Source organism: Balaenoptera borealis (genome assembly GCF_965194805.1).
Source record: "Balaenoptera borealis genome assembly, chromosome: 1".
NCBI lineage: Eukaryota > Metazoa > Chordata > Mammalia > Artiodactyla > Balaenopteridae > Balaenoptera > Balaenoptera borealis.
This window is the reverse complement of record NC_138860.1, coordinates 34,057,535-34,078,958: the sequence shown is the minus strand read 5'-3', so window position 1 is coordinate 34,078,958 and position 21,424 is coordinate 34,057,535. Positions and strand designations below refer to the sequence as shown.

Here is a 21,424-nt window from a genome sequence, read left to right as displayed (position 1 = left end):
CCAAGAGCAAATCAGGGGCAGAGCAGATCTAGTATTCAGGTCTCTGAGCTCTTCTTCCCTCACACCAGGGTCTCCTCTGGGCTCTGTCCCAGACCACCCTTTGCACTGAAGTTCAAAGGGCTCACTCTCTGTGGTCCTGGTCCATTTAGGACAGATTGTCAGGATCTGCCGACAGGCTCCTCCATGCCCCGAAAGTCAGGGGTTGCCAGCTCTCTCGCTCAGGTCTTCCCTTATGAACGTCTCCTGTTCCAGCACAAGGTGGCAGCAGAGAGAAGCAAATGGTATTGCTTGGGGCAAAGGAAAAGAGGCGTGGTAGGCTCCTGGCTGTGCTGTAACCTAAGAGATTAAAAAGCAGCATTAGCATCTTTACTTGAGGTCAGGAGCCTGGAGGCAATACTTCAAGGGTGTGGGGGACACTCTTACGACTAAACTATCAACAATAAGCATTGATGGGTATGTGAACCTGTACAATCTTCCTAGAAAGTATTTTGTCATTATGTTTAAACAATTTTTAATGTTCAAACCCACTGATTCAGAAATTCTATAATAGGAATTTAATATAGGTGCTAATTATATATACAAAGACATCCACTACAAAAAATTTTATATTTTCAATGGAAAAAAATCTAAAGAACACCAACATGGAATTAGTTTTAAAATTCTGTCACCACCACCGCCACCACAACAAAAAATGTATACTGTGCAGCCATTAGGTATATTAAGGTAGAATTTAAGGTAGAATTTTAAAAGTTTACAAAAGAGCATGTATGACCCCATTTGTGGGGTCATATGACCCCATTTGTGTAAATGCTATGACCCCATTTGTGTAAAGTGTCCAGGGAATCTCTAGGTAGTGGGGTGAAGGTGAATCACTTGGGGAGGTTCTCAAACCATGCAGCTTTCCTCAACCCTCACCCCAAGAAATTGTGATATGCTCTTCTGGGAGCCTCAGCTTCCCTTTGAGAATCATTGCAAGGGGTGGGGAGGATAGACAATTGCTGGAGGTGCACACATACTTGTTTGTGTGTAGAATGTGTGTGCTTGTAGGATGTTGATGGGATGTTCACCAGAGTGGTAGCAGGAATTGACTTTGGGTGGTGAGATTTTCAGGTGGTTTTTGGTAATAATAATACTTTTAATAATTATGATAAAAATACTGTTTATTTAACCATTCACCTCTTCAAGAACATCTGGGTTATTTCAAGTTTTTGGCTGCTACAAATAAAGTTGATCTGAATGTTTATATACAGTTTGTTGTGTGAGCATGTTTTCATTTCTCTGACATAAATGCCCAATAGCACAACTGAGATGTGTTTTATGGGCTAGCATATGGTCTATCCTGGAGAATGCTCCATGTGCACTTGAGAAGGATATATAGTCTACTGTTGGGTAGTGCTTCATAGATGTCTATTAGGTCTGGTTGGTTTATAGTGTTCTTAAAGTTTTCTATTTCCTACTTGATCTTCTGTCTAGATGTTCTGTTTTTGAAAAAGAGATATTGGGATCTCCAACTATTATTGTTGAATTGTTTATTTCTCCACTTCTGTCAGTTTTTGCTTCATGTATTTTGGTGCTCTGTCATTAGATGCATATATGTTTATAATTGTTATATCTTCCTGATGGATTGGCCCTTTTGTCATTATGAAATGTTCCTCTTTATATCTGGTAACATTTGTTTTGTTTTGTTTTAAAGTCTATTTTATCTGATATCAGTCAGTATAGCCACTTTAGCTTTCTTGTGGTTGCTATTTGCGTGGTATATCTTCTCCTTTCAGTCTATTTGTATCTTTCAAAACAAAGTGTAAGTCCTGTAGACAAAATATAGGTGGATCTTATCTTTTTTTTTTTTTTAATTTATTTATTTATTTATGGCTGTGTTGGGTCTTTGTTTCTGTGCGAGGGCTTTCTCTAGTTGTGGCAAGCAGAGGCCACTCTTCATCGCGGTGCGCGGGCCTCTCACTATCGCGGCCTCTCTTGTTGTGGAGCACAGGCTCCAGACGCGCAGGCTCAGTAATTGTGGCTCACGGGCCCAGCTGATCCGCGGCATGTGGGATCCTCCCAGACCAGGGCTCGAACCCGTGTGCCCTGCATTGGCAGGCAGATTCTCAACCACTGCGCCACCAGGGAAGCCCATCTTTTTTTATCCATTCTGACAATCTCTGTTTGGATTGTTTGGCCTATTATATTTAATGTTTGATTGGTACAGTTGGACTTACACCTGTTATTTTGCTTTTCATTTTCTACACATCTCATGTCTTTTTTGTTCCTCTCTTCCTCTTTCACTGTTTTCTTTTGCACTAAGTGAATCTTTTTAATGTAGCATTTTAATTTCTTCAATTTTTAAAAACTTTTTAAAATTTATTATTTTAATGGTTGCCCTAGGCCTTTTACCATATAACACTTAACTCGTTATAATCAGCTTCCGAGTTATACTAGCTTAATTCCAGTGATATATAGAAATGTTACTCCTATATAGCTCTATTTCCTGACATCCCCCCCCATTTTTAAAGTACAGATTTCTACATCAGACTAAAGAGCTTCTGTAAAGCAAAGGAAACCATCACCAAAATGAAAAGGCAGCCTACAGAATGGGAGAAAATATTTGCAAATCATATATCTCATAAGGGGCTGGTATCCAAAATATGTAAAGAATTCACAGAGCTCAACAGCAAAAAAAAAAAAAAAAAAAAAAACTCATTAAAAAATGCACAGGGGATCTGAAGACATTTTTCCAAAAGGCATACAGATGGCCAACAGATTCATAAAAAGGTGCTCAATGTCACTAATCATCAGGGAAATGCAAGTCAAAACCATAGTGAGCAGTTTATTTATCTCTTGTAAAATTAAAAAATTTTTTAAAAAACCATAGTGAAATATCACATCACATCTGTTAGAATGGCTATTATCAAAAAGACAACAAATAACAAGTGTTAGCCAGAATGTGGAGAAAAGGGAATGCTTTTGCACTGTTGGTGGGAGTGTAAACTAGTGCAGCTACTATGGAAAACAGCATGGAAGTTCCTCAAAAAATTAAAAATACAACTACCATATGATCCAGCAATTCCACTTTTGAACATATATCCAAAGGAAATGAAAAACCTGCTAAAAAATCTGCTAAAAAGCAGATCTGCACCCCCATGTTCATAGCAGCATTACTTACAATAGCCAAGATATGGAAACAACCTAAGTATTCATCAATGGATTAATGGATAAAGAAACTATGATGTATATATATACAACATAATATTATTCAGTAATAAGAAACACATTTGCGACAACATGGATGGACCAAGAGGATATTATCCTAAATGAAATAAGTCAGACAGAGAAAGATAAATATTGTATGATTTCACTTATATGTAGAATCTAAAAGACAAAACAAATGAACAAACATAACAAAGCAGAAATAAAGTTATAGAGACAGAGAACCTGACAGGTGGTTGCCAGAGGAGAGGGCAGTGAGGGGAGGAAAGAAATAGGTGAGGAAGATTAAGAGGTAAAACTTCCAGTTGCAAAATAAATGAGTCATGGATATGAAATGTATAGTGTGGGGAATATTGTCAATAACTATGTAATATCTTTGTATGGTGACATAGCTAGACTTAACTTGGTGATCATTTTGAAATGTACAGAAATATCAAATCACTATGGCGTGTAGCAGGAACTAACATAGTGTTGTAGGTCAGTTATACTTCAAAAACAAACAAGTAAGCTCATAGAAAAGGAGATCAAATTTCTGGTTAACCAGAGTAGGGGGTGAGGGGAGAGGGAATTGGATGAAGGCAGTAAAAAGGTACAAATTCCCAGTTATAAGATAAATAAGTACTAGGGTTGTAATGTACAACATAATAAATATAATTAACAGTGCTGTATGTTATATATGAAAGTTGTTGAGAGTAAATCCTAAGAGTTCTCATCACAAGGAAAAGCATTTTTTTCTATTTCTTTAATTTTGTATCTATAAGAGATGAGGAATGTTCACTAAATGTATTGTGATAATCATTTCATGACGTATGTAAGTCAAATCATTATGCTGTACATCTTAAACTTATACAGTGCTATATGTCAATTATACCTCAGTAAAACTGGAAGAAAAATTCAAAAAAGGAAATATATGGAAAAATTTAACCTACTCAAGAAGTTCTATGAACTGAATTTTTTTCGTAACTTATATGGTAGCAACAACTAATTTAGCTTGAAGTCACTTGGTAGCCAAACCTGACCTGAACTATTACAAGGCAATGAATTATAGCTTTATTCATCTCACTCAGTGTGAATATTCATACATTTCACTGCAGAAGTATTAATGTGTTTGATTTACAGAGTGTTTGCCTCATGTCACTGGGGTTGTTACATAATGTATGGTATTTGCACCAAATTGTCTTCCTAAAATCTGAACCATTCTGAATTCTAAAATACATCTGGCTTATTTTCCCAAAGGCACCTGGGAAAGCACTACGTTCTATTTTTCAAACTTTCTTGAAATTTTCTTTTTCTTTGCTAGTATTAAAAGAAAATATTTCTTTTCTAAGGAAAATGGAGAAAAAGGAAACAGACAAAATTTTAACTTCTGTCCATAGTTAGTCAGGACAGAACTCTTTGCACTCTCTCTGAAAATGTCCTTTCCCGAGGTGTGCAGACCACTTTGCAGTTTGTAAGCATTTACAGCCACCATTGGTCATAAGTAGTCTTCCCAAAGGAAGCTAAGGAACTGAAGCCTGGAGAGGGGAAGTGACTTGCTGGAGGTTGTGACCATGCGGCATCTCCACTGGGTGGGGTTCAGGGCAAGTTGTTCATAGGACCTCAGGAAGTCATTGCTAATAAACTGTTATGTCCAAATCACATGGTTAGTTCCAAAATTGGACTTTGGTTGGGAAGTGGCTCAAATGCAAGAAAGGGACGGTGACCAATGGTAATGGAGCCCTCTGACTGGGAGCCTAGGGGAAGTGCAGGGAGTTGTACTGGCTCCCATGGGCCCCTTCCCTTGGGGGTGAAGGGAACTGGCAGCGGCAGCACACTGATCTGCGGAAGGCATCCAACTGGTCACTGTATGGGGACACATGGAAGAGTGAGAATGGGACAGAGAGGCTTGGCACTCAAGGTCCATTTGGAGTCTGATTTAGAGAAGAAGTTGGACTATAGTTTTGGAGATCCCCAAGACCACCTGCAGGGTCAACTATTTACCAAATGGACTCACCAAACTCAGAAAAGCTGTCATACTCATGGTTACACTTTATTACAATGAAAGAAAATATTAAAACCAGCAGAGGAAATAGACACACAGGTCAGGGCCCAGGAGAGACCAGGAGCAAACTTCCAGTTGTCCTCTCCCAGTGGAGACATGTGGACAGCACTTACTTTTCTCAGCAAAGATATGTGGTGATGGAAGAAATGTTCACATATTGGGCATAGGGAAGTCATTCAAGCTTATACATGATTTAACTTGAACTTTAGGCTAACAAAAACAGGCTATTTATGGCCTGTCAGACATGCTTTGTACATCTGCTTTAACCATTAAAGAAAAGAATGCATTTAAAAATTAAAATGGAGTAACATTTGTTCAAGCATCCAAAATGGAGCTGGGTGGCCATTGTGGATGTGGTTTCAGACACATTCCTACATTACTCAGAACTTGAATTTTCTGAACTGTATCAGACTCAAGGACACCACTAGCCATATCTGCTAGCTGCCAGTTGCAACCTTATGGTCTCAAGGTCCCCCCTAGTTATTAAGCAACAACTTTGGACCCCAACCAATCCTTGCTTAACAAGCACTCTTACTTCTTGCCAGCTCCAATCCTAATTCCTGACAAACAATTTATGTAATTTTGTGGGTTTTGCCTATATAAGCCTCCCCCGTTTTGTAATCTGGCAGAACACAATACAAGTTCTTCTTGAATCTGTGTCTCCCAGACTATAGTCCTAAGTATAGCTCAAATAAAAATTCTTTCCTATTCTTATTATAGATTATTTTTTATTATTTCTGTCGACAATGGCAACATGTACAGACTATTGCCAGCCAGAGAAGCTCACCTGAGCTTATTGGGGATCAGTCATAGAGGTATGGCTGACTGCCTACATGACTGTGGGCATATTTGGTAAATCACTTGTCCCCTTTGGCCACCATTGCCAAGGTTGGTCATACCATATCACAGGTTATGTCATGATGCTCTGGAATTTCCCCAGCCAAGCATGGTCTATTGCTCTGCAATAGGAGAAGTTCAAAGGGCCATAGCCTGACTGACCCACACAGAAGCTGGAGCTCCTATATTAGTATCTCAGTGGTCATTCAGAGACTCTTTATGGGGAGTTCTGGCTTCATGAGGCCATGAACTTCCAACCTCTGGAATTCCTCCTAGACCAAAAGGACTTAAAAGAGATACAAGTGCACAATGAGATAAATGCAAATTAAAACAACAATGAGCTACCATTACACACCTATTAGAATGGCCAAAATCTGGAGCATTGGCACCAAATCACTGAATATCAAAAGCTGGTGAGGATGTGGAGCAACAGGAACTCTCATTCATTGCTGGTGGGAATGCAAAATAATAGAGCCACTTCGGGTTTTTTGTTTTGTTTTGTTTTTTATATTCCATAATCTAATGTTTAAAAGAAAAAAAAAATACAACAACAACAATGATTAAAAAAACTAATGTAATTCAAAGATTGCTGACATTCAGATAAAAGTTGCTTCACCACAAGGGATATTGGGATATTGGCAGCTCCCTTAAATCCCTCTAAAGCAGGGCCCAGTCTGGGCCCAACAGGCTGCATTTTGACCCACCAAGGGGCTTTGCTTGGCTGTGCCCAGTTTATTTAAGAAATAGAAGCTCAGTGACTTCCTGGGGGCAGGGCGGTACATACTCTCATTTGCGGGATTTCTGTTCATCCCTTATTATCTCACCCTGGCCACTTCCCATGCTCATGAACTATAACGAAGGGTGGGGTAAAGTATATGAGCTAGGGAGCCAGACTGGTTTTGAATTCTGACTCTATGACTTGCTAGCTTTGGGGCTTTGGGTAGGTAATTTAACGTCTCTGTGTTTTATTTCCTCCTTTGTAAAATGGGGCTCATAATAGACTCTAATAGTAGAGCCACTTTGGAAGACAATTTGGTGGTTTCATACAAGATCACACATGCTCTTACCATATGATCAAGTAATTGGGCTTTTTAGTATTTACCCAAAGAAGCTGAAAACTTATGTCCACACAAAAACTTGCACACAGATGTTACAGCAGCCTTATCCACAGTTGCCAAAACTTGGAAGCAACCAAGATGTCTTTCAGTAGGTGAATGGGTAAATAAACTGTGGTCCATCCAGACAATGCAATATCATTCAGCACTAAAAAGAAATGAGCTATCAAGCCGTGAAGAGACGTGGAGGATCCTTAAATGCACATCACTGTGTGAAAGAGGCCAATCTGGAAAAGCTACATACTATATGATTCCAACGGTATGACATTCTGGAAAAGGCAAAACTGTGGAGACAGTAAAAAGATCGATGGTTGCCGGGAGCTAGGTGAGGAATGGGATGGATAGTCAGAGCACAGAGGAATTTTTAGGGCAGTGGAAACACTCTGTAGGATACTGTAATGATGGATACATGTCATTCATACATTTGTTCAAACCCATAGAACGTACAAAACCAAGAATTAACCCGGAGGTAAACTATGGACTTTGGGTGATAACAATGTATCAACATAGTTTCATCAATTGTAACAAATGTACCACCGTGGTGAGTGACAGGATGCGAGAAAGCTCTGTATCTTCCACTCAATTTTGAACTTAAAACTTCTTAAAACATAAAGTCTTAATTAAAAAAATAGAACTGGGGGCAAGGGACATATTCACTCATGTTTTTATCCGTTCCTTGCCCAGGCAAAGGGGTTTTAGCCTCGGTGCTATTTCTTTGTAGGCATATTTGTAATTGGCTATAACATATAGAAATGCTCTCTTTCCTTCTCATTTTAGCATAATCCTCTTCTCTCCTTTTCGCCAAGGCAAGTCAGCATTGGCCACAGGTTCCACTTTCACTGTGATCCCTGCCCCTCATCATTCTAGGGACTTTTCTGCACATTTTTCCTCTCCTGTGGTTGCCCTGGCAGATTCCTGCATGGTGCAGACAGAGCACTCTCACTGGTGATGGGTTTCTCCAGAACAGCCACAGCCCAGATGATGAAATAGGTATCATTACCCTCCTGACTCCAGCAGGTGTCCCAGCCTGATCCCTCCCAGCATCTCTAATGAGCTGGAAAACAGAAGATTAACTTCATGTATACCCATATGGCATTCCCCAGGATTAGGGTCTGTCCTCATCCCTTCTTCTCAAGACATCCTCACCCCTCCCCCATTTGTTCCCCATTTTATTCCCCACCGAGCAGAATAAATAGAGACCAGAAGGATGGAAAAGCTTCTCCACCAACTACCCCAAGGTCATAGCAGAGTGACCAATGTCCTACCCCCCCCCACCCCCCACCCCCCGCCAACCACCATCCCACCCCTAGGAAAAGAAGCAGTTCACAAAAGCTGAAAACCTAAAACTTTAGCTTAAACAGTGGTCAAATATTGCTTTCTACTTTAAAACACATCTGCTTGGAGGCGTCCGGTTTTTGGTTAAAAGCACAGACTCTGGAGCCAAAGCACATGGGTTTGAATCTGGCTCTTCAGTTTGCCAGCTGGGAGACCTCTGGCAAGGTGCTTCACCTCCATTTTCAACCTTGGTTTCCTCATGGCTTTGATGTAATGAATCAATGTGTTTAATAGATATCAAGTTCTGGGGCTTCCCTGGTGGCGCAGTGGTTGAGAATCTGCCTGCCAATGCAGGGGACACGGGTTCGAGCCCTGGTCTGGGAAGATCCCACATGCCACGGAGCAACTGGGCCCGTGAGCCACAATTACTGAGCCTGCGCGTCTGGAGCCTGTGCTCCGCAACAAGAGAGGCCGCGATGGTGAGAGGCCCGCGCACCGCGATGAAGAGTGGTCCCCACTTGCCGCAACTAGAGAAAGCCCTTGCACAGAAACGAAGACTCAACACAGTCACAAATAAATAAATAAAAGAACGTGAATTTCTTTAAAAAAAAAAAATCTAAAAAAAAAATAGATATCAAGTTCTTACATGGGACAGGCACACAGTGAGCACTATCTGTGTTAGCTATTATTACTTTAATATAAAAATGTATACAATTACTTACTAGCTAGAGTACTAAACTTCCACCATCCCATCTCTGTCCCTATCAAGTCTGAGCAAAACTGATGATCCCTGAAGATATGCCATGTTCTAGAATGCTTGTTACAGCACTAATGACCCCATGTTGTAAAGCATGGAAGTAGGGAAAAGTTGACCCCAAACCAACTCCAGCCCAAATCCCTGTATCTGGCTGTTTGGTGCCAAATGGCCCCGCTGCTTCCTGCACCGAGGCTAAAACCCCTTTGCCTGGCATCAAAGCCCAGGCCAACCTTGCATAACCATGTGTTTGCATCACAGTCTCTTACTACTGAGCACCCTAAGGGTAAATGTGCCCTAATTATTAAAGGAGCCTTCCCCCAAACCAGTATTTTGAAACATTTTTATACCTTAGGGAAATGCATAGTAAAAACTGAGACAGATGAGGGCTTTTCCTTTTTTTTTTTTGTCAGGTGGGAAAGGGCTATTATTTTTAATTTTTATTTTATATTGGACTATAGTTGATTCTATAGTTGATTTACAATGTTGTGTTAGTTTCAGGTGTACAGCAAGGTGATTCAGTTATACACATACATATATCTACTCTTTTTCAAATTCTTTTTCCATTTAGATTATCGCAGAATATTGAGCAGAGTTCCCTGCATTCCCAGTAGGTCCTTGTTGGTTATCTATTTTATTGATAAATATAATAGTGTGTATATGTCAATCCCAAATTCCCAATTTATCCCTCCCCCCACCTTTCCCCTTTGGTAACCATAAGTTTGTTTTCTATGTCTGTGAGTCTGTTTCTGTTTTGTAAATAAGTTCATTTGTATCATTTTTTTTTAGATTCTGCATATAAGCAATATCATATGATATTTGTCTTTCTCTGTCTGACTTAACTTCACTTAGTATGATAATCTCCAGGTCCATCCATGTTGCTGCAAATGTCATTCTTTCATTATTTTTAATGGTTGAGTAATATTCCATTGTGTATATATATATATATATATATATATATATATATATATATATATATATATATATATATATATATATACCTCATCTTCTTTATCCATTCATCTGTCGGTGGACATTTAAGTTGTTTCCATGTCTTGGCTATTATAAATAGTGCCTCAATGAACATTGTGGTGCATGTATCCTTTCGAACCATGGTTTTCTCCGAATATGTGCCCAGGAGTGGGATTGCTGGATCATACGGTAGCTCTATTTTTAGTTTTTTGAGGAACCTCCCTACTGTTCTCCATGGTGGCTGTACCAATTTACATCCCCACCAACAGTGTAGGAGGGTTCTAGAAAAGGGCTATTTTGAATGCAGGCCACTTCTCAGACAATTTTAGGAAAACACAAATAGCTGAGGACCTAGAAACCAGTTCGCTTAAAGCTAGTCTTGTGCACATACTTCTTGGAAAGTCTGCTACCCGCAAGGATAGATCTACCCTATTTTGAAGACTGCTGTTCTAGAGCACAATGCCTTGAATGCGGTAGGCACTTACTACACTTAAATTTATTTGTTCTGGAGAATAAACAACAGAAGCAAAAGCATGGAGACAAGAAACACAGAGCAGGTTTGAGGAACAGAAGGCAGCCTGCTCTGGCTGAAGTCAAGGGTGTAAGTAGCGAGAATTCTAGGAAACGAGGCTGGAAAGGAAGGTTGGAGTCAGAGTACCGGGGGCTTGAACGCCATGTGAAGGTGTGTGGGCTTCAGCTTCATTCCATAGTCACTGAAGAGTCTTGAGTAGAAGCAGCAGCTGTGGGATGATGGCAAGAACACTTTCTTGGGAATCGGAAGACCTGGGTACAAATTATGCCTTGGTCACAGTGCGACTTCAGGGAAATCCCTCTGGGGCTTCATGTCTTTGGTCAAGTTCCCTAGAAGCAGAGCCTACGACAGAGATTTGGGTGTCTGTGACTTATGGAAGGATTGCTCTCAGACACAGGGAATGTGGGAAGCAGGATGAAAAGGAAGTTGCTAAGCCAGGCTGTGTCTCAGATAAAGACCTTGGCCTGATCCACAGATGCTCTGGGTATAACTCACTCCATGGCACAGTCCTCTCTGGTGCAAGGGGCCAGGCTTTGCACCCCGCATGAGTTATTATTGGCCATCGTAACCTGCAGGCATCCGAGGGAGGAGTTGCTCCTGTCCGCCAGAGCAGCCCCCAGAGAAGGACACAGGGCGAGCCTTTGACCGTCACTGCAGCGCTCATGGCAGCTGGGATGGGAGCGCTGGCCACTAACGCGGCTGTGCAGCGTCTTCCACAGCTGGCTTCCACTTCTTTCAAACAGGCCTAATATACTGACCTCGCTGAAGTTGTTGTGGGAACCACAGAATAGAAATTCTAGGCCAGGAAGTGGCAAGAGCAGGGACAGAACCGTGTGACTGCATGGCTTCAGGGCAGTAGTGTGCCCGAGCCAACCTGTGTCAGCTCACAAGAGCCCCCTGCTAAATTTTGAGGAACTTTGCAAGCTGGTTGTGAAACACAGTCATTACTTAAAATTAAATTATATAACCTCACAGTTAAATAATTATATTGAAGAGTAAGAAATAATTCAAAACATCATTTCCTAATTATTCTACTACACTTTACTACTGTCTATGATCTTGAGGTTATTCATGTCTATTGTACTGGTGCGTTGGAAATATTATATAATCATGAGCTACTTACTGCATGTCTCTTCCCAATTCCACATTCAGTGACCTCATATTTGTACCTTGAGATTGACCATGGTGGGAGAATTTACACCATAGAAATCAGAAAATGCTACACATCAGGGCTTCTCCCTTTTTTAATTTTTTTTTCCCAGTGAACCCATTGTTAAATATTTACCAACACATCCCTGCTTCATTCTCCCCCTAACACACAAAAATATGTACACAATGGCCAAATGACTGTCCAAGGAAGGTTCTCCCTGGGCAAGAGGATGCATAGGTGAGAAGATTTTGTTTGTTCTTGGAATTTTTACAGCTGGGTGTTAGTAAGGGAAGAAACAGTATCTGAGGGGTTCTTTCCCCCCTCCTTGACCCCTGCATTTTTGCAGATAAGATCTACCTGGTCATGGTACCTGGTCTCTATGAAGCAGAAGGAGTTCATGGTCCATGAAAATTTCTCAGGTGCTTTGAATCATCTTAAATTATGGCTATTCATCTATTCATTTCAAATGCTCTCTTGTGTCTGAGAGGGTGGGTACCCCTTATTGCAGCCCCAGCTTCAACAAGGGAGTGAATGATGGGGACTCATTCTGATCCAGGAGCTCCTCAGCAGGAAGATCGCATTTCCCCAGCACCTGACACTTCAGAACTGAAAGAGTTAGTCCATTTGAAGCCCTGAGAGAGAGAGAGCAAGATTTAATTATTAAGGCTGTTTTATTTACAAAGGCATTGCCATTTAATAGACAGATTCTTTGTTATAAAAGGACTCTTAGAGGACCCTTAACAGGAAGTCGGCACACACAATTGTAAAATTGTGACCAGTCTTGGGTTTAAGGTTTAGAAGCACACACCAGCCAATCTGCCCAGTCAGACCTACTCTCCTGGGTCTACCCACCTAGAGGAGGTGGGAGGCAGGAGGGCCAGCCACCCAGGGCCTGAGCTTACAGACATGATGCCATATTGATGCTTATTTAAAGCAGAAACCTCCTCCTGCTGCTTTCCCAGGGGTTTTGTGCTAATAAATTGGCATAAATAAGATAAACGAATTGGGGTTGGCCAGGCCCACAGGTCAGGCTCTCAGCTGCTACCACCTGGCTCCCGGCTCATGCTGATGCTGGCAGCCAGCAGGAGTTGTGCTGGGAAGCAGTGGCTGGGAGGGGCAGAAACAGAGAAGTTTGGATTCCAGGGCCTGGGGTCTGGGGCGCAGGGCACTGGCTTGCTGCAAAGTGCAGGTGCAGCCTCCTTTGCTTTGCCCCAACCTGCTGGGTCTGGTGCAGTGCAGAAGGAGGCATCCTGAACCATTTAGACTTATGGTTTCTTTAGCAGCATGCAATCATAGGCTATAGAAGATGGAAAGGACCTGCAAGGTACAGGGACCATATTTCTCTGATAGAAAACCAAGAAACATGGTCAAACAAAGAATTTTTGTGCATTTTCTCTGTGCAAGAGGCAGTGTCAGAAAGATCATTTGGAGGTTGAAATGTTGCAAACGATAAGACATTTCAATGGTTTATGGAAAACAACAGGAAAGACCACTGTAAACGTCACCTAGAATATCAGTGGCTACCATGTTAGAGACCTTCTGCGGTTGCTACGTGAAGACAAATATTTTTCGGGGGAGCTGTATTTCAATAGCCGGCATGTTTATTTCTGTCAAATATGTTTACTTCTCCAAGAAATAATCCTAGCAGAGTTATGTTCATTTCAAACATAAGAAGGGAAACAGACAGCTTTCAGGCTGTGAAGATAGCTAAACCTCTTTACATTTCTTTTCTTTGGTCTATTCATTATTTATATGTTTGGCAATACCTAAACATAATCTCTTTACTTCAGTTAGCCTGTATGCATTAACAGGTCATTCTTTAGATGTTCTCATGCCTGCCTTAGACCATAAATGTCTGTGTGATTCTGTCACCAGCAGCTAGCACAGCACCACCTACTGGGAGGTACTGCATTCATAGAGGTCTGCTCTGTACAATTGTGAAGGTTGTGCACTGCACAAGTCAAGGTGCCACCAGTCATAATGTAGTCCAGTGCTGTTCAATAGAACTTTCTGTAATGACAGAAATGTTCTTCAATCTGTGGCTGAAATGTGGCTAATGTGACTGAGCTGAATTTGTAATTTTAGTTAGTTTAAATTTAAACTAGTGGCTAGTGGTTACCATCACCGGGCAGTGTGGTCTATACTCACAGGAGCTCTGCTTTTATTCAAACATTCATTCATCTGTTGAACAAATATTTACGGAGCTTCAGCTATGAGCAGCGTGCTGTGCTAAGCTCTGTGGATGCACAGAGATAAGACAGTCCCTCTCCCACTGGCATTCCTCTGTACCTGCCTTCCTGACCCCCTGCACTGTGAGGGGCATAGATTCCTGGATCTTTCCAAAATGTGGTCCTTCTGTACTCGCTGAGCATGCCACTCAGCTTGCTTTGTTACATCCTCACCCACTCGCCTTGCTGTCCCTTAGTGTGGCCACCGCTCTGTGCTTCCACAGGACGCTAGAATTTCTATCCTTCAGCGCTGGTCACACAATGCGGCAGCGTAGGGGGCGCAGGGAAGTGGGCAGGGACACACCGGCGTTTCTGAGATCTTCGTGTGACTCCAGATTCCACCACTTACCGTCTTCAGAGTTAGGGAGCAGTCCACAAGACCACCCCCACTCTGTCATTAACTGCAAGCTTGGGCATCCCCAAGACCACCCTCAGGTTCAATAATTTGATGGCAGGACTCACAACACTCACTGGAAGCTAGTATATCCTTGGTTATGGTTTATTACAGCAAAAGGATACAGAGTAAAGTCAGCTACGGGAAGAGGCCGAGCCCAGGAAAGCTCCACACACAGACCTTCCAGTTGTCCTCCCCCAGTGGAGGTGTGGGGACACTGCTAAATCCCAGCAGTGATGTGCGACAGTACGCACTGAGGACGGCCAGCCAGGAAAGCTCACCGGAGCCTCAGTGTGAGAGTCTTTACTGAGACTCAGTCACGCAGACATGGCTGACCGCTCATGTGGCTGACCTGAGTTTCCAGCCCTCTGGAGGTCGTGCCCCAAGCCCCTACCATAAACCGCATTGTTAGCGTAGACTATCTAGTGTGGCTGAGCCCCAAGAAGTAGACAAAGGGCTTCCCTGGTGGCGCAGTGGTTGAGAGTCTGCCTGCCAATGCAGGGGACACGGGTTCGAGCCCTGGTCTGGGAAGATCCCACATGCCGCGGAGCAACTGGGCCCGTGAGCCACGACTACCGAGCCTGCGCGTCTGGAGCCTGTGCTCCGCAACAAGAGAGGCCGCGACAGTGAGAGGCCCGCGCACCGCGATGAAGAGTGGACCCCGCTCGCTGGAACTGGAGAAAGCCCTCGCACAGAAATGAAGACCCAACACACCCAAAAATAAATAAATTAATTAATTAAAAGGAAAGGAGGGGGGAAATTGATAAATGAAGATTAGTGTTACTATACGTATACAAATACATATTTAAAAAAAAAAAAAAAGAAGTAGACAAAGACACTCTTGTCACGGAGGACATCCCAAGGGTTTAGAGATTACCTCCCAGAAGCCTAGGGCAGAGGCCAGGCCTCTCTTTGGGCAAAGTTAATCCTTTACCACATCCCATCTGTGTGATGTTGCAATTTTACTAACCTCATTTGGCCTCTCCTCGGTAAACTGGAGACAATGACGCCCATCTCACTGGGCTTTTGTGAGGACTAAGTGATCTAACATATGGGAAGAGCCTAGTACGGGAAAAGCTTCAGCAAAAATCAGGTCCCTCCTGATTTCCTCCAGGTGCTCTGTCCTCAGCTCCTAAACAGGTCCAGGGCATCATTCTCTCTCTCTTCTTCTTCTACCCTCTTATACCAACTGGCTTTTATTTTTTTCCCCCAGAAAAGGATCATACTCTAAATATTGTTACGCTGCTCTTCTTTTTAAAGGATATGTGTGTGTATTATTTTTTAAGTGGCTCCATATCTCTCCACCGCACAGATTATCACAACGTATTTGACCACTGCCCTCTGAATGGGCTACACTGAACATCCTTGTGTGTACACATTTCTGTGATTTGTGCCAGTGTTTCTGCAGGCTAGAGTCTTAGATGGGTCAAAGGCTACATTAAAGTCTTTTTTAAAAAAAATTTTATTTATTTATTTATGGCTGTGTTGGGTCTTCGTTTCTGTGCGAGGGCTTTCTCTAGTTGCGGCAAGTGGGGGCCACTCTTCATCGCGGTGCGCGGGCCTCTCACTATCGCGGCCTCTCTCGTTGCAGAGCACAGGCTCCAGACGCGCAGGCTCAGCAACTGTGGCTCACGGGCCTAGTCGCTCCGTCCGTGTCCCCTGCATTGGCAGGCAGATTCTCAACCACTGCACCACCAGGGAAGCCCTACATTAAAGTCTTGATGGCACTGCCAAATTGCCCTGTATAAAGTTAAACCTCCAGCAATAATGCATGGAACTGTCCGTTTCCCCACATCTTCTGGGGACCATGTGGAGGAGGGTGGCTTGGAGGGTATAACAGACACTGGTGGGGCCCGGCCCTGTCCCTCAACATTCCCCAGGCCTGTAATGCCAGTGTCCTACAAGTACGTGAGACAGTGCGCAGGGGCTTTCTCTTGGCCTGAGCCCAGGGTAAGGCATGGCTTGTGCAATTTGCTTGGGAGCCATGAGATGCCAGGGAATATGAAAATCATCAGGCGCTCACACTCACCATGACAGAGGACACAGGGAGTGGGGTTTCAAGTCTAGGGTCAGCAGAGTCCATGCCTGCTGGGGTTTCAGCCAGAACTAGAGATACACACTCAGGGAAGAAAAGGATGCAGGAAGGCCAGATACAGGTCTAGAAAGAAAAAGCAACCATTTTCTGCCCTTGTTACTGATTCAGCCTGTTCCTGACACACCAGTAGACCAGGCTGCATGAGCCAAGGCTGGTCTCCGTGCCCACAGTCTATCACCAGCAGGTGGTGCCCATCCCCTAGTCAGGACAGGCCAGCAGCTTGGGGACACCAAAGCCAAGGAAACACCTGCTTCACCACCCTCAGGTCCTCTGGCAGTTCTGCACTCCCCTCCGGCCAGAATTAATTTCTTTACACTAAAGCTGTGAGACTTGAGTTCCAGTTCAGTTTCAACCACCAAATCACTGTGTGATTTTCTCTCTCTCTAGCCTCGGTTTTCTTAGCTGTTTTTAAAAAAAAGGTGAAGGAAAGGAAGAGAATGCTGGTAATGGCTAACATTTGTGCAGAGCATTTTGGTTTACAAAGGGCCTTATCTCATTGGTGTTCACTTTATCACCATTTTACAGATGAGAAAAATAAGTCTTAGAGAGGTTAAGTGATCTGCCCAAGTTCACCCTGCTGGCCAGCCAGGACTTTCTTGGCAAATCCTGTGTTCCTTCAACTTGACCATACTGAAAGATTCTAATATTGTAAATCTAAGATTTTTAGTTCTCACCCTAAAATAATAGTTTTAATTAGGTGCTGTCAGACACATGTAGGCTTTGAAGTATTACTTGGGTAGGTTACTTGAGCTTTGGCTTTCTAGTCTAGAATAGTAAGCAGTAATATTTATCAAGTGCTTATTATACGACAAACTACATGAATTACACTACATGAATTATTTCATTTATCCTCACAACTCTATGAGGTATAGTAATTATCCCCATTTTACAGATGAAGAAACTGAAGCTTGGAGAGATCAATCGCAGTGCATTGGGCATAGAGAAACCAACAGGGACTGGAACACATCAGAAGGCTCTAGGAGAGAATCTTCAAGAAGATAAAATTAATAGAATACCTGAAAGGTCTGAACAAATGGACATAGACAACTGATGGAGAGTTTAGAGTTGAATTATAGATAATTACTATATATGAAACAAAACGAGTAGACAAAAATGACAATTATTAAGTCTAGAAAAAAACCAAAAAGTTTGCAGGAACTGAAAAGGTCAGTTGTGAATAGGATTTAAGTAATCATAATAAATACTAATTCTGATATAACCAGTGTCGAGATATGACTAGATTGGGAGGCTGGAGAGGAGGACAGGAAGGGTATATGTGAGGTGAAGAGTGTCCGTCACAGGGTGGAATCAAGAGATAATGCCTAGGGGCTTCCCTGGCGGTCCAGTGGTTAAGACTTTGCCTTCCAGTTCAGGGAGTGTGGGTTCAGTCCCTGGTCGGGGAGCTAAGATCCCACATGCCTCACGGTCAAAAAACCAAAACATAAAACAGGAGAAATATTGTAACAAATTCAATAAAGACTTTTAAAGAAAAAGCAGATAACGCCTAAAACAGAAGCAAGAAGTAGCAATATGGCATGTTATTAGATATACAGCAGTAAATAGGCAATAACCAAAGATCAAAAGAGTTGAAAGGGATGACGTCTAGAGAGGGGAAAGCATGAGGGAAACATATTTTATAAGAAATCTTATAGAATGATTTGGCTCTAATTCAACTACGTGGTTGTACAGATTTAATAATATTTTTCAAAAGAAATAAAAGGAAAATAAGTAAATGGCCCACTTTCATCCATATCTGATGTGATGGAGGTAGGATCTGAATCCCAGCAGGCTGTCTCTGAGCTGGTGTCGCCACCACCATGCAATGCCACCTAAAAAGGGATATTTTGTCAGCTATTTGGATGATTCACTATCACTGGCAGTCATTCATTACTTCAGCAAGTACTCACTGAGCACCTACTATGTTCTAGGGCTGGGGACAGCATGGGGAACAAGATGCATTCCTGCTCTCCCAGAGCTCACAGGCTGAAGGGGGGACAGAGAGGCAGGTGGTGCCAGAGCAGGGGCTGTGTGAGCACAGAGAAGGGGGCTGAATGTGGTTTTGAATGGGACCTCAGAGGGGGGCTGCCAAGGGAACTGTGGTTTGGGATGAGGGATAGACTAAAAGCTTCTTCCAAGTGCTCTTTCTAGCCTAAGATTCTGTGATGTCCCAATCCAGATCTTTCCACAATTTCAGGTGATAACGAGCTCGGGTCTCTGCCTGCGCAATTGTCAGCCAGGGCCTCACAGTCTCCATTTCTGAGCCAGAAGGGACCTGAAGGGATCATCCAATCAACTTTTCATTGTTCAGTTGAGAAAACTGAGGCCCACAAAGAATTGTCTTAACCACGGTAGAGAGTCACAGAGTCAGGAGGAGCCCTTGGATCTCTGGCCTCCCAGTCCCAGGTTTCTTCCCTCTTAACTCAAGTCCGGGCAGGCCTGAGCCCCGTTAAGGCAGATGAAATTTCCCATTTTTAAAAGAAGACCACTCCACCCCCAGCAGGTGTCACAACATTTCTCACGTCCCCAATTCGGGATCCACCAACGCTTCAATCAACAAACGTTCCTGGGGCTTTCCTGGTGGTGCAGTGGTTAAGAATCCACCTGCCAGTGCAGGGGACATGGGTTCATTCCCTGGTCCGGGAAGATCCCACATGCCACGGAGCAACTAAGCCCGTCCCACAACTACTGAGCCTGTGCTCTAGAGCCCACGAGTCACAGCTACTGAGTCCACGCGCCACAACTACTGAAGCCCGCACTCTCTAGAGCCCGTGCTCCGCAACGAGAAGCCACCGCAATAAGAAGCCCGCACACCGCAACGAAGAGTAGCTCTCGCTCGCCGCAACTGGAGAAAGCCCGCGCAGCAACGAAGACCCAACACAGCCTAAAATAATAAATACATTTATATAAAAAGAAAAAAGATCATCGGCTGTTAAAAAAAAAACCAAAAAAACCCCAAACGTTCCTGGAGAGTCTATCAGAAGCAAGTCTCCCTGGGAACACAAGCTGTTCGACAAGTTTCTGCCCCCAAGAAGTCACAGTCTGATGGTGGAGGGGCATAGACAGGACAAACACGTGATACCCCTGGGTCTCCAGCGTATTTCCTCCTGTAGGTTTGGCTCGCAGTAGGCGCTCAGCGAACGGAAACGGGCGCTAATTAGTATCATGTTCAACGCCAGTCCGCAAAGAGGCCCGTGGGTCTGTGCGAAAAGGAGGCGCTTTTTCTCCCCGGTTCAGGCCCTGCAATCGCTCCCCAGCGCGCCCGGCGGGGCGGCGCGGGAGCACCCTGCCCGGCTCCTCCAGCCCGGCTCCTCCAGCGTCCTGGTCCCCGCTCGGCGCGCGAAGGGAGGGGCTCGGGGGCGCGCACGCAGGGTGTCGGGGGCGCGCTGGCCGCCCGGGGACGCGCACGGGCTGGTCTCTGCCCTAATGCGGCGGCTGGCGGCGAGAGGCGCTGCAGGGGACGCTGGGGAAGTGGCGGCGCCGGCAGCGGACAGCACCGACTGCACCCAGGGCCGGAGCCCGAGCCCTTGCAGGTAGGCGAGCGCGAACAGCAGAGAAATGGGGGTGGGGGTAGAACGGGGGTCATGGAAACCCATTTAGCGACACCCCCTTGTTCCCGCCCTCCTCTGTCCGTCTCCATCCCCTGACCTGTCCCCATCCCCCTCCATCCACACCCCCGACCCTTCTCTCCACGCTGTTACCTGCCCTGAATCCATCGTATGTCAATATCTGGACCCCACCCCATCCAGCTCCCAACCCCGTCCGCCCCAACACCTTTTCTATCTCACTGCCTGCTTCCCCTCCCCCTTCCTGCACCTCACTCGCTTCCCCTTTTCCTTCTGTCCCTGCCTCATCCCCGAGCTCTGCCCTTACCTGTTTACCTCCACACCCCACTTTGTGTGACCCCTGTCCCTTCTATTTTTCCTACCCCGCACACCAGGCTCTCTCCTTGCCCTCCCTGCTCTGGTCCCCAGCTCATACCCCCATCACTCTGTGTGCCTGTCTCTCCATCAGCTCCCTCACAGCTTCTGTCCTTCTTGGGTCCCCTCTGCATACCCTGTCCCAGCCCCTTCCCAACTGCCTCTTGGTTTCCTCCTCCACCATCTCAAGAACCCCATCTTCTCCCCCTTGGCTGTTAGCTGGCCTGCCACCCATCGCCTTCTCCACCTGCCCTTCCTGGTGCTTTTGTAGCCACATGGCTTTTACCGAGCCCCCCTCCCTGCCACTGGGCCCTCCTTCCCTGCTTGGGGAGGCCTAGGGCTCTGAAGGCCCTATGTACTCGCTGTTGCAGAATCCACTTATAACTCCCTTCTGTATGTTTGATCCTATTCATGGCTTGGGGAAAAAAGGATGCTGGGTGTTTGTAGGCCTCTCTTATGTTCCTCTTCAGCTACTCTCTTCCCCTAGTTGTTCAGGTTTGTTTCCTAGATGCATGGGGGCGGGGGGGAGGTGTTAAGCATAGGGAAACTAGGACCCTTGGGGCAGGGGTCCAAGGAAATGGCTGAGCACCCTCTTCCTGGTCTTGATCTGAGCCCTGGGGATGCAAAGGCCTGGATGAGGAGCCCCACTGAAGGGTTGGAGAATTTTGCATTTTAGAAAGGATTCTTCCTCAGCCTCCAAGTCAGCACTTTGGCATCGGGAGCTGTCATGAGTGTGGCCCATGGGCTGGGCTGAGTGGGCAGAGTGCTGAATCACCTAGTCTCTGGTCCCCATGGCAGCCCCTCTCTTGCCCTGAGCCAGGTTCTGTTCCTCATTCCTTCCTTGGCATTTGGCAGTGGTGTGTGTGTGTGTGTGTGTGTGTGTGTGTGTGTGTGTGTGTGTGTCTGTGTG

General features: G+C 44.4%; 2 protein-coding genes across 2 annotated transcripts in view; both read left to right on the top strand.

Moving 5' to 3' along the window:
- LOC309630696 (neurofascin) overlaps positions 1-21,424 on the top strand; it is a 292,900-nt gene that overhangs the window by 85,819 nt on the left and 185,657 nt on the right. The window lies entirely within an intron of this gene.
- Positions 19,760-21,424, top strand: part of LOC309614923 (uncharacterized protein) — a gene marked incomplete at both ends in the record, with an annotated part of 112,128 nt that continues 110,463 nt past the window's right edge. Inside the window, one exon of the mRNA XM_082363852.1 lies at positions 19,760-20,127. Within this exon, the coding sequence (XP_082219978.1) occupies positions 19,760-20,127 (368 nt within the window). The remainder of the gene's footprint in view (positions 20,128-21,424) is intronic.